Source organism: Nicotiana sylvestris, chromosome 4 (genome assembly GCF_000393655.2).
Source record: "Nicotiana sylvestris chromosome 4, ASM39365v2, whole genome shotgun sequence".
Lineage (NCBI taxonomy): Eukaryota > Viridiplantae > Streptophyta > Magnoliopsida > Solanales > Solanaceae > Nicotiana > Nicotiana sylvestris.
In genome coordinates, this window is record NC_091060.1 from 50,687,650 (window position 1) to 50,701,563 (window position 13,914).

The 13,914-nt window shown below is 36.1% G+C and overlaps 1 protein-coding gene across 3 annotated transcripts; it reads right to left on the bottom strand.

The window, feature by feature from the left end:
- Positions 1-974: 974 nt before the first annotated feature.
- Positions 975-12,301, bottom strand: LOC104212764 (transcription factor BIM2). Of its 3 annotated transcripts, none has more exons than XM_070171913.1 (8): positions 12,069-12,234; positions 11,781-11,918; positions 11,442-11,526; positions 9,180-9,249; positions 8,985-9,080; positions 6,662-7,065; positions 5,647-5,776; positions 975-1,306 (listed from the first exon to the last, which is right to left on the bottom strand). In XM_070171913.1, exons 2-8 carry the CDS (start codon positions 11,878-11,880, stop codon positions 1,271-1,273), a joined length of 921 nt encoding a protein of 306 aa, XP_070028014.1. In that variant the 5' UTR covers positions 11,881-11,918; positions 12,069-12,234; the 3' UTR covers positions 975-1,270. The 3 variants fall into 3 exon arrangements, with proteins under 3 accessions (XP_070028014.1, XP_070028015.1, XP_009760419.1); XM_070171914.1 differs by lacking the exon at positions 975-1,306 and adding an exon at positions 2,079-2,370; XM_009762117.2 differs by lacking the exon at positions 975-1,306 and adding an exon at positions 5,028-5,450 and having other exon boundaries at positions 12,069-12,301.
- Between the last annotated feature and the right edge of the window lie 1,613 nt (positions 12,302-13,914).

Below are 13,914 nucleotides of genomic sequence, written 5' to 3' on the forward strand. Positions count from 1 at the left end.
GAATTTTGATAAGGGTCGTTGAACTTTTAGATCCACGGCCCTGATATTTTAGGGATTAATCAATTTTAATGTGGAATTTTAGTGACTGTTGGATTGTTGTGATCCAACGGTTAGGGTTAAATATTCTAGGTTTTTTAAAAAAATTAAAAAGAAATAGAGTTAATAGTGTGGGTCGTTGATCTAAGATTTATTGTGTTTGTTGTGTGAGTGATTGGGATGGGTGACATGGTATACCGTTATTGGCTTAAAGAGAGTGGCATGGATTGCCACCTTGGAATAGAGATGGAGTATTTGGACTGGGTTAGGTCTGGATTTGGGATTGGCATTTGGTCTAAATTAGTTTAAATGGTAGCCATCTCATCTTTAATTAAGAAATTGCAATTGTAGCCTTTTGGTTTTTTAACCTTTTTATAACTAAATTAAATAAAGTTAATTACTTTCAATAAAATATAATAAAAATTATAATTATCATATAAACTACTACTTATTGTAATTAATTAATTAATTAGAAAATACTCTATTTTCTAAATTGTGATATTAGTTTCGAATTATTGAAATTATAGAACAATTAACTAAAAATCAAGGAATAACTAATTAAACTAATTGTAAGACCTATGCAATATATATAAAGGTCATAATTGTAAGATAGTAAATATGATATATTTATAATTAAAATTATAACATTGAATTATCTATTTTAAAATTACTAATACTAAATTAAGTTTGTAAAAATAGGTTTTATTGATTGAAAATATATTTAAAATATTCATTGTAAGTTATTAAGTATAAATAAATTAATTTTTAAAGGGAGGGTCAAAATTAGCCGTCAACAGCTACCCCTCTTTGACCGGAGACGATGAAAGAGTTTCGGGGAAAGAAATTGAACCAAAGCCAATTTTTTCCCGACTTTAGGCATACATTGCAGGAATAGTACAAAGATTATAAGTTGTAGGATTAGAAAGATTCCAGGAGAATTTTGGGGAATTTGTTCTGAATTATTGCTTTGAATTGCTTACATACCTCGGGCTCAACGAGGATCAAGCTTCATGTAATTCCGAAGTAAAAACTGTGAGGAAGCGATGCTCGCAAGAATTTCCCTAGTATCGTATTATGACGATACTGCAAGACGGAATATCGTGATAGCTTTGAATTTGCGGCTTGACTTGGAAGATTTGAAGAATTAGAGTTCTACTAGTTGTTTTGAGTTTAAGCTCAGATCCTTGGGTCGCTAATGAGTTTGTTGTCCCTCAAAGCGTTCTAGCTTGGTTTGCTACTTAGAAGGAGTTCCACATTGTGATGTTTGTTCCTGCAAAAAAGATTAACACATATACCCATATATTGTAATACAGAATATGGTAAGATATGATGTAAATGATGCAAGAATGATAATGCCTCGCTGCCAGCTAGCTATTATTTGGGATCGGAATGATGTGATACTTGAATTTGACTCAATTATAAGCCGGACCGTGTACCATTCCGCAGCTATCGGATCATTAAGTCTCCTCGTGTTGGGAGTAGTTGATTTGTAATGTAGAATGCATCGCCGCTTGCTGGGAGAGTTTTCATTGAAATGTAAAGTATCCCCGCTTGATGGGGGTGATTAACTTGTAGAGTGCATCTCCGCTTGTTGGGAGAGGTTGCACTGAAATATAAAGTATCTCGTTTGATGTGAGCGATCATAATGTAAAACATCTCTACACGATGGGAGTTCCTGACTTAAAATGCAGTCATGTATGTACGCTGCATGAGCGAAACGTCAAAACATCTGAGATAATAATAGAGAAAAAGAGCATGCTCAAGATATACTCTTGACTGCAAGGCTATTTTGTAGTCGTCAATTGGCAGAACGTTGGCGACGAGGTTTACAACTATCTATTCTGATCTTCGATTCTGATCTTCGATGTGGCAGAGTAGCGGTGCGGGTCACTCCCATTGGCGTAGCTAACAGTTTGCTATATACATGGCTTTAATTGGTGAAGCCAACACTCGATTTGTATAGGGTGCTCCGATTGATTGAACTAACGATTTATTATATACAGGGCTCCAATTGGTGAAGCCAGCGGCTCGATTTTGTACAAGGTGCTTCGATTGACTAAGCTAACGATTTGAAATATACAGGGTTCCAATTGGTGAGGCCAACGGCTCACTATATACAAGGTGCTCTGACACTTGAGCAGACGGTTTGCTATGTACAATATGCCTCTTTCGCATCAGCGGCCTGGTTCCGAAATACATGCAAAGGATTCAAGAGTTAGTTTTAGTTATACAAGGAAAATTTAAATAGAGAAAGAGAGATCATAGTCATGAGAGAGCAGCGGATCCATCATTTTCCCCAGAGTATTTCCAGCACTTCCTTATCTCTTATTGGCCCTACATTCAAAGGAAAATTATCAGTGTGGAGCGGGCGTTGGTTTGTGTTGACTGTAGTACTGGTTTTTCCCCAGTCTTAATGAGGTTAGACCACAGGGTCTGGTAGGTGAAAAAAATTATGATATTTTTAAGAAAACATTTTTGATAAATCTTTTGTTTTATAGAAAAATGTCGTCGTTCCAGATTATGACATGTTTCAGAAATTCCTTAAATGCAAGTGTCTTTTCCTAAAGACTCTATCCTATTGATGTCAATATTCCACGATGCTTCTAATGACATGGATACTTGCTGTTGTGATCGCGTCCTAATATAAACTAATGTGTTACAAAGGTTTTTCCTAAGGTTATGATCGAACCCTTTCAAGTTGCCTACGTATTCAAAATGGAATCAGGTCTAAACGTAGTTCGCAGATAATGATAAAGGAAATATGATGAATATGATCGAGCCTGACTCAAGTAGCATACGTATCCAAATAGAATAAGGTCAAGGTGTAGTTCGATTACAACAGATGCAAAAATGATGAGATTGAAAATGAAATGGACGTGTCTAACTCAGGCTGCCTACGTATCCAAATGGAATCAGGATAGGACGTTGTTCAATACAAAAGATTATTGAATCCTATAAGGAATGCCTATGTATTCCTTCTATAGGAAATCAAGTCATGGTGTAGTTCCCAATAACATACAAAATGATATTTGGATTTTCTATTACAATAGAAAGAGAGAAACCAAAGCCTACGTGGGTAGCCTACGTGTCCCTCCTTGGGAAGTCAGGTTGAGCATAGTTTTGTTACAGCCAAACCCTAACTCTATTGTCTTCAAACGTAGTATCTCTTGATTGCGTCCGAGTGGATAGGCATCGTGCAGACTCTTCCATCCATCTCTGCCAAAATCAGAGCTCCTCCTGATAACACTCGGTGGACCACGTAAGGACCTTACCAATTTGGTACGAACTTTCCTTTGGCTTCTTCCTAGTTGGGGAATATTTTCTTCATAATCAACTGCCCAGGCATAAATCGGTGAGGCTTCACCCTTTTGTTTAATGCACTGACCATTCTATTTTGATATAGCTGTCCATGGCATACTTCATTCAATTTCTTCTCATCAATGAGCATGAGTTGCTCCTGCCTGACCCGTATCCTTTCTGCATCGTCTAGCTTGCTTCTTTGATGACTCTTAAAGATGGTATCTCGACCTCTGCGAGTATAAAAGCATCAGTGCCATATACCAACATGTATGGCGTTACCCCAGTGGATGTCCTCATCATTTTCTGATAACCCAGTAAGTCTACCGGGCTTATTCGAGAAGGCGATGACTTTAAGGTTGCAGTCACACATACTCCTCTTGTGGTTCAGACTCACGCACTAATCAAGGTTGAGGTAACTGCATCAGTTCCATTCGAGGTGGAAGTGGCTCCGCCCGCAACCACCCCCGCTCCATTTGAAGTAGAAGTGATCACACCTTTCACTCTGACACTATCAACCACACCCTCCATTCAACTCAAAAGCAATACCCTAGGATTATGTTGCCGAGGCTCGGCGAAAAGGGAAGGCCGAGGTTGAGGAATCTGACACTGCACAAGGAATGACTAGAACCGGAAGAGTCTATACACCTGAACACCTGGGAGGCTCGAGTAAGGATGCCACTACAAGGTAGCCTATTATTGAGACCGAGCCAGATGACCTGTGGAGGAAAGTACAGGCAAATGAGCACTCTGTTGTTGACCATCTGAACAAAGTCCCTTCTCAGATATCTATCCTGTCACTATTGCAGAATTCAGAGGCACACAAGAACACCTTAATGAAAGTGTTGAACGAGGCTTATGTACCCAATAACATCACCGGCGGAAATGGCCAACATGGTTGGGCAAGTACTAGAAAGTCATAAGATCATATTCCACGAAGATGAGCTACCACCCGAGGGACTAAATCACAATCGAGCACTGCATATTACGGTGCAATTTGAAGACAAGTTCGTTGCCAGGGTCTTGGTTGATGGAGGTTCGAGCCTAAAAATTCGTCCATTGGACACTTTGAAAAGGTTGGACAAAGGTTTCCATGAGATACGGGTAGGAAGCATGAATGTGAAGGCTTTCGATGGGTCCCAGAGGGCGACAATCGGGGAAATCAACCTTTGTTTGCAGATGGGCCAACTTGGTTCCACGTTGACAGTTGAAGTTGTTTACTTTATGTATCTTTTTCTACTAAACAAGCTAGATACTCATTAAAATGATTAGATAACGTGTGACATGTTCAGAGGAACATCATACGCAATAAGGAGCATCCAAGAAATAGATCAAGGCAAAAATAGTTTGAAGGGACACACTTCGAAATTCTTTACAAACTGCATTCTGAGCCTGCTTTCGTGTGATATTCCAGTTATATGAGTTACGGGTTCAACCAAACCAGTAACTTTGGCTCAACCTAACCGGCAATTTTGGCTCAGACCCTGTAGGCCTGTACATGTGTTAAGAAATCTACTAAATATGTATAAATATTAAATTTCAAACCCAATAACTCAAATGGTCTGTTCAACGGGATTTGGACGAAAGACGTACTCAAGAATCAAGACCCCACAAATGAGAACATTTCCTTGTTTAGATCTATTTACTAGAAGATAGTAGAAAACATAGAAAATTAGGCAAATTGGTACGAATGGTGAAGTCGAAAAAGAGATCTACAGCATAACATAAATAACTGCGTACTCTTCTAGATATCAATTATTAACCTCTGACAAATCAGAATATCGTGAGGTTAAAAAGCAGGCGCAAGATGATATCACCCGGGAAAAAAAGAAGAAAAAAATAACATTAAAAATGAAAAAGGAAGAAGAGATATCAAAAGGATGCATTGCTATAAACATGACTCAAGGATGATAAAAAACGAATGGGATATACATATCGACTTTCTTTTGAACCACAAGATGACATAAAAAACTACGTTGATTTAGCTGGATATGACCATGCTATTATCATATCTATATCTTTAGCCTCTTTTGAGCTTGGTCCAAATCTTCATCATTGTTTGCCTCCCCGAAATGATCCATATGTTGATTACCAGAGGGTGGAGGATTCTCGTTATCCTAGAGTTAAATGCAAATGAATTGGTAAGCGCACAGTGGGGAGTAGGTGGATCGCAGCAAAGGATTAATCTAAGATGCTCATGAGCCTCAAGGAAGATGCTACATGAGTGACGGAACATTCTCATGGTTCATGGATGCAGTGCGTTGTCTCAAACATAATTTCCTTCATTTGAAAACAATTGGAAAAGGTTTATACCTTTGCAATTGATGGCCCTGAAGTCATCCCTCTGTCTGCCCGCTTCCCAAAATCAATTTGCACAGAGATAGTGGCCTGAGATAGATCAAGACCGGTATTCTCCAATGCTTGTGTCAATGAATTTAGTAACCTGATTAAACCAAAACAATGACCAGTGATCAATACAAATATCATGTTGACATCAACAAACGAGTTACCCAAAGATGTTGTGATAAAGACATCCAACTTGACAAGATTAACAAGACACGCTAATCTGGAGATATCACAAAAAAAGTCTCACAAGAACGTCGGATTTAGCATAAGCAGCCATTGATAATACTATTCTGACTACACCTTTTACATGCATATGAAAGTTGAAATGCCAAAAAATGTCGTGAATGAGGTTAATAAAAATATTTACTGCTTACTTGAGACTTCATTTTCCACTGCCGCTTTACTGGGTTCATTTTCTCAACAAAAAAGATGAGAATGAACCATACTTTTGGGCTTTGGCTATACACTAAATTCAAGATATGCCATAGTTTGAACATCTAACGTCATGAAACACAAAAACAAAGAAGAGACAAAACTTATTGAATTGGTTGAAGTTAACATGCAGCATGGAACACATATGCTCACAACTGAAGAGGAACAACATTATGATGAAGATAAGGTCCAAATACTCAAATAATTAGCCCCCAGGATAGAATAACTTGCCTACTGGTTTGTGCTTGCCAGATAAAGTACTAATATTTACACGTTCCTAAAAATCCCAGATGAGTGATGAGAGTTGGACAAACTTAATATATGAAAAGACATCCAGAAAAAAACTGAAGACATTGGCATGCTTCGTCATCCAGGAGCATGCTACAAGGTAATGCTATCCAGAAAAACAGCATGTGCCACATCAAAGAACAAGAAACAAAGATTACTAACAATGGAAGAGAGTCAAAAGTAAGCAAATAAGATATGGAGAGACCACATTTTGATTGAGTCTGTAAATTCCCAACTTTAAAAAACTAAGATAATTACATACCCCTGCGAGTAAGGACTTGAAATGCTGATTGTGCCTCCATCTATTGTCAGATCCTCGTGATGATTCAGAGCATCAATTGTGTTGGGACATTGATCAGACACTAGTCTAGGTTGTGAGTCTGAGAAGGCACTATTATTTGGCACGGCCACCAGCATACCTGCCTGAAGCGGCATATGTGTTGCAACTGCCTTGTTATCTAGATCGTTATGTTGATCCATAGCTTTAATTGATACATCCCTGATAGGATGAGATTCAATCAGATTCTGCTGATTTGGTTGCACTGTCGAAGTAACAGTTGCAGGATTCTCATCAAACCCTCCCAGATATGTTGATTCTGGGCCACTACCATTCTTCAAGGCTTGTGGGTGAGCTGGTAAATTTTGCATGCGCCAATGACTGTTTCTCTGAACCATTTAAAAAGGAAATTTTAACTAAGTTCCAAATGGAAGCTGCTTCCTCATAAACTATAATATATTGAGGCATCCACCTGTTACCACCTCTTAGAACGAGATGAAACACATGTTCAGGTAGTTAAAAGCACAGTCTAAGTTGCACCTACAGACTAATCATAGCCAAATCACATTTATCAGAAAAATAATTGCCCAAACTGAACTTGTCGACTTGAACTTGAGAGAAAGGAAGACAAAATGGAACAAGAGGGGACCTATTATAATCTTAGAGGAGTAAAGACGCAATAAAAATAAACAATCAAGCAAAAACCAATCTTATTGAAGCGCAGTAAGCCATAAAATTGGGAAATGACAGAAAAACTAGGGTATGGAAAGAGATATGGCTGGAAAAGAACACATTCATGGAGTTATATCCCCTGATTTGCATCGCATTGCTGTAAACACTGAACTACAATCAAATCCCAGCGGGAACAAAAACACTAGGTGATTTCTTCCCATCTGATCTGTCCAAGCCTTGGAGGACAGAGTTAACCGGTATCTGTGTTGGTGGGAGGTAGCAGGCACCTGTGGAATTAGCCGAGGTGCGAGCTGGCCCGGACATCATGGTTATACAAAAAAATACTGAAATACAATTGCCGAAAGCAGGAGTGGCAACAGATGGAATATACGGTTTAGAAGAAATTTTTCAAGACATGGGAGATGGAATATACAGTAAAACAGATGCTACGTATGTGAAAGCTTCCCAGAATCTCCCAACCATATAATTTCGCGATGCGTGACTATCTCGCATATCTGGCACATGCTACTCACTTTATTTGGTGTACAATTTCTTATGCCAAGAACCCTGAAGGAGACAGTAAAATGCGGGGAAGGGCATATTATGGAGAAAGGCACTACAGAAGAAAGTTCCAGTATCAAACAGTATAGTTAGAAAGGAAATACAGGTGATTTGAAGGAAAGAACCTGTAAATTTTTGTTTGAAATATAGGCGTTTAAACTCACTTAGTTTTTGCGGGTAGAGTGAATGATGTATACGATTCTGACAGCATCTAAAGCTGCTAGATTTTATGCACCTGTAACTGGCAACATTCAGAACATTATAGTGCTTATTGAGTACCCACTAGGTGCTTTTATTTCATGAAATATACTTACCTTATCAAAAATCCATAAATCAGGCTCATGTAAATAGCAAAGCAAAAACTGATCTTATTCAAGCACAAAGCCAGAAAATCAGAAGCGACTGCAGCCATCCCCAAATTCACAGAAAAAGCAGTGTAAAGATACTCAAAACAATGAAACAAAATGAAATCGTAGACATGCACTACTAATGGGTATTATCTGTACACAAATATAATGTGGAACACGTGCACATAGATGTCCATGTGAGGTTGGTGTGTTTGATTTTTCGTACACGTGTATGTGTTCGTGCATTCGTGTGTATCTGAGGGAGAGAGAGAGAGTATATCAGGCAGAAATACTAATTGATGTGGACACTAGAGACAAGGGTCACGGCTTTCGGTATCTCTTACCATCTGCCTTTCTTTCCCCATTTTTGGCCCCACTCAAGAACAATTTGAAGTATCAGTGCAAGTATGCCGCATTCTAATGAAAAACACTAAGGTTACATGTGGCCTTTTGAAAGTGTAGCAATATGGATTGCTGTGTGTTATTCAGTAAGTTTATGTTGTTTAGTGTATTGGATTAGATGGTAATATAAGTGGAAGCACTTCCACATTAGTTTCCACTTTGTAAATTTGACTATCACGCAAACTGCATCTTACCATATATGTGTCCTCTGTTGGAAGAATCAATTTTTCTTACAGCTGAGAGCTAGAGAATGCAATTCAAAGTTGACAACCAAAAACCTTAACAAGAAAATTGATACATCATATTCATTAGCTACAGGAATTTACCCATGGCATAAGTTTTGTAGGCTCTGAGCTCCAAGGTTGATATGATCCTTCATGCTTTTGTACCTTCTCCTGTAAGTACTGTACGTATTGAATTACCTGCATACAAACATCAACAGTCACGAAGAGATCAAAACTTTCCAAAATAGAAATTGAATAAATGAAAAGGTAAACAGGTTTTCTACTAATAAAATGTACCTCCAACAAGAATGATGCAGTATCCCGCTTTTGATCTGTATGGGGTATCAGATCTCTCAATATCTGAAATCTAGAAAACGCAGACACAAGCTTTAGTAAAACGTGGAAATTGTGTTCAGGCACTTTTTATAGATTAGATTACATAATCTTTATTTGTTTTTTGAGAAAGAACTTGACCACATAATCTTCAAATTCATAAGAGTGATACACCCAGCAAATGCTTCATTTTAAATGGAACTGAGTACAAAAAGAGACCCCCTACTCAATCAACCCCCGCACTCCAAATAGACCAAAAAAAGTTTAATTTAAAGACTTCAATGGATTAAATTATGAGGTATGTTTTAAGAGGCTTTTCCTCAGATTTAATAATTACTCCCTCTGTTTCAATTTAGACGATATAGTTTGATTTGGAACAAAGTTTAAGGAAAAAAAGAAGACTTTTGAAATATTTGGTCCTAAAAGCTTAAGGGGAAAAAGCTTTGTGGGGTCATTACACTTGTGTGGCTAGAAAAGTTTCTCATTAAGGGTAAAGTTAGTAAAATGGAAGTTTAAAGTTAAATTGTATCCAAATATAAAAACGTGTCATCTTTTTGGAAACGGACTAATAATGAAAGTGTGTCATCTACATTGAAACGGAGGGAGTACTTTATTTTGAGTGGCTTGACCAGTTATTAAAAACATTTACTTCTCCAGAGAGATAGAGTAAGTAACTTGACTCAGCAAGTTACATTTAGTAGCCCTCGTAATAATTCTGGAGGAATAGGAAAGTAAACATCCTGTAAGTACATTCCACATAATTAGTGGAGTTCATCAGTTACCAAATTTTTTATACCTTCTTTAGACACTAGTTTTGATTCTTACAGAGTTCAAGTTCTAAGTAGGCTTCCTAGGATTTCCTCCTCTGCAAATATCAGTATCACTATGTGGCCCTCCCTCCCTTTTTTTTCCCTATATAATTAATAATTTGCATAAAGACACTGAAAACCTAGAAGATCTCGTTGAAATTCTATACAGATACTCCCCCAATAACACTATACTTGTATTTACATAACAAATAAACCCCTAAAGTATCTTAATAGCCTACTGTCATATGTCATGAGTCACGGCTTTTCGTCTAAACAGCTCTAGTTTAATAACTTATTTGAGACTCCTAACACCTTAACGTGTTTGCCCCTTATTGGACAAAGGAACTTAACGATGAAAAGTAAACCAACAAAAAAGCATATAACTATGGAAGCTTACGTGTAATGATACTTGCAAAATCTGTTTGCAGATTCAATCTTTTTTCTTTATTAGATTTCTATGAGGTTTTCAACTTCCTTTGTTTGACAATGCCATAAATGAATCTCGAGCCTTCGAAGCACAACAATTATTGTATGACAATAGACAACGTGGGAAAAGTTGGACATTTGACCATAACGGACAAATAAAGAAAAGTAAGGAACATCACTGAAGCACTAACCCACATACATAATAGATATGAGAATTTATAAAATCAGAAGGCGCAGTTACACTGTCAGTTGCAACATAGGATACTAGGCGCTCTAAAGAATTAGCAGCGTCGAACAGCATTTTAAGAACAAGCACGTAAGTCTATTTGAAGTTGAAAACAACATATTTCGGAATTTCATATAAAGCATTGACAACTAGCTTTTAGAAACAACTAGATTTTGAACTATGCAAATACTGAGACATTTTATTGTTATTTTATCTCGAGTAAGTTAAATACTACACTGCATATCAATCCCTGAACTTAGAGCTTAAATTAATTTTCTTGTTCAAGCCTCCCAAATACTTATTTTACTATATAATTCTTTTCCTGAAACTCAACCAGCAGCTCCTCTTGGATGAAGGTAATTGACTTAATCAATCAATCTATGCCTTAATTCCACAATCCCAGACCAGTTGGTTTGGTAACCAAATCCTCTATAATCATACCGCTGCTTTTAGGCCCATCCCAAACGTTAAGTTTCCTGGAATAATTAACTAACCAAAAAAGGTTAAGCTAGTTATTACTTAAATGGCCTCTGCTTACCTCTTTACACAAGTTAATATCCAGCTGGTTGCAAGATCATATAAATATTCATTTTACATTTACACTATTTTGTTCCATGTATCACGGTTTGTAGAGACACTAACTGCATAAAATCAAGGCATCTAAAACTTGACCTAAAAATCTCACAAACTTACCTTTAGTGTACATCCAGACAAATCCAAAACTTCAATTAACTGAAAAAAGAAAAACAGAATTTATGGAAAAACCTCTCATTGATTTTGCTCCTTCGACGCTGCTCTGTGACTGAATGCTTGGACCTTATTGCACTTGCCTTATCATTGTTCTTCCCATCTGTTGCATCCATCCATAATAAGAGATAACCACAAAAACAAAAACAAAATTCAGGATTTTGCCTTTTACACCTCACAATCCAGTTCAACTCATGACAACAATAACGACAACTATGCTTCAGTACCAAATAAGTTGGAGTCGTCTATATGAATCCTCACGGACCATAATCCAGTTCAACTCATATTTTTTCTCTTTTGAAAAAAAAAAATCTACCTTTCATCTACAAAATTATGTGAAAAAGAAAACTTACAGACCTTTAGTATTGCTACTAGAAGGGGGAGTGGCATCTTTCTTTAAACCAACCTCATCTTCCTCCTCTTCTTCCTCTTCTCGATGACCTTTCACCCCTTTCATTATTTTCTCCACAGATTTATCTATCAAAATCCAATTCTCTGCACACACACAAAAATAAAGATAAAAGTAAAGACACCCAGCTATACCAAGAAATAGAGATCTGTAATAGCTCAATCCAATAAAAAGATCTATACAATATAAGGAGGGAAAAAATAAAGGTTCAAATGAAAATAGAGAAGAAAGATTACAGCTTTATTTCTGGGAAATTTGAGTTCTTGAGAAATTGGGATTTGGGTCTGTTAGATTTAGGGTCGATAGTGAGGGAAAAAGCAGTAGCAATTACTACTAGTGCGGGTTCTTGATTGTGGTGGTGAAAATCGAAATTTCGCTTTTTGGTATGAGAGTTATTTTTGTTTTAACTTTTGTCAATTGTTGAATTATTACTATTGTGTTCGGCTTTACCTAAATTGTTGGGTGTCATGAGTCATGTGACTTATTTTAATTTCATTCATATGCATTTGATGGTTCGCAACCTAAAAAGTAGGCAACTTAGTATAATGAGGCTTTTCTTTGTCACACTTTGTTCTACTAATTTCTATGTACGTGCGTTGCACATAAATCTTTCGTCCATTATTTATATAAAAGAATATATAATTATAGTTATTAAGATACTATTTACAAAAAAGTGATCATATCATAAAATAATGACGTGAAAAAAATGCAACTATTATTTGAATGTTGAAATCAATATTACTTACATTAATATAATACTTAAATTCAAAATGATTGAATATCGTCTTAACGGTAAGGATGATAAATTTAGGTAAGCTACATAATATTTATGTCGTATCTTACCTAATACTTGATGTTTTTAGTGTATATATGTTCCTTTTATTATTTTGGTCGTTCTGTCATCATTCATCACCAGAGCTCTTGTTATTGTTATATTGATATCTCATGAAAGTCCTACATATAATTGTTCGTATGAGAAAATATTTTGTGTTATTGTTTAGGCGTGTGCTTCATTTATTGTCATTGTAAAACAAAAATGTATTTGAAAGAATATCTTTTATTTTTTGGAGGCGAAAGTTTATTTGGATATATATGTGATTGTTGTCAAAACTTTTACCTGCCATCCTTATAAATTATGTAAGTCAATTGAGAGATCTAATTTTCAGTAACACGGTGGATGTATTTTTCTTCAAAATTAATTGTCTCATAAAAACTTTGCTTTTACCCGATTTGAAATAGATATTTTTTTGGGAAGCATCATCATAGCAATATTGGGCTCTTAATTATATATCTTATTGGCGATCCTACATATATAAATATTACGTTGAGAACAAAACATGTGATCAATGACATGAGACCAATGTTAATATACATCGTACATATACGAGATATGAACATCTATATCATGACAATAGAAGTCATCTCAAAACGATCATATTGTATTATGATCTTTGCCTTTTTATTATTCCTATCCCACATAAACAAAATTATTAGAACTGCTACAACTATAATTTGAAAGAAATCCTTTGTGATTCTAACACATATATTTAAGCCATTATATGATAATATCGATTTGATTTGGTTTTGAAAAATTTACTCGTAAAATAATTTCTCTGTTAGTTTAAATATTTTTTTCCAGCTATCTTGTTTCAACTTTTTCTCCAACTCACATTCATATTCCTTTCACAATTTTACTTCATAGTCCAAGTCCTAATATTTTAATTTTATTCCAAATCAAATTCTTGTTTGAAGAAATAACATAAAGTTTATTTGACGTGGAGTCATAGATACAAAGTCTTAGGAAGCATTTGCAGGAAGAATATTGCTTCCAAAAATATGCTACTATACGAAGCATCAGTTATCCAAGAGAAGTAGGCTAACGTTAAAGTCACAAAAGAATTTGACCCGAATTCAATTTTGTAGGCTCAACCTATGAGTAATTTAAGTAGGAAAAGAATTCCAGTCTTAGGTGATTTATAATTATATTCTTAAATTATACAAATATTTAAGGTTATAAAAGTCGATCAATGTTTCAGGGATATTTTAGTCGTTCAATATTTAGCATAAATCATTCGTGCTTTT

Excerpts from the sequence above, each read along its gene's own strand:
- LOC104212764 (XM_009762117.2), bottom strand. The coding sequence starts at position 11,880 with ATGAAAGGGGTGAAAGGTCATCGAGAAGAGGAAGAAGAGGAGGAAGAT. Across the intron at positions 9,250-11,441 it reads AGGAGCAAAATCAATGAGAG|ATTTCAGATATTGAGAGATC; the intron begins GTTTTTCCATAA and ends TGCGTTTTCTAG. Across the intron at positions 9,081-9,179 it reads CTGCATCATTCTTGTTGGAG|GTAATTCAATACGTACAGTA; the intron begins GTACATTTTATT and ends GTTTGTATGCAG.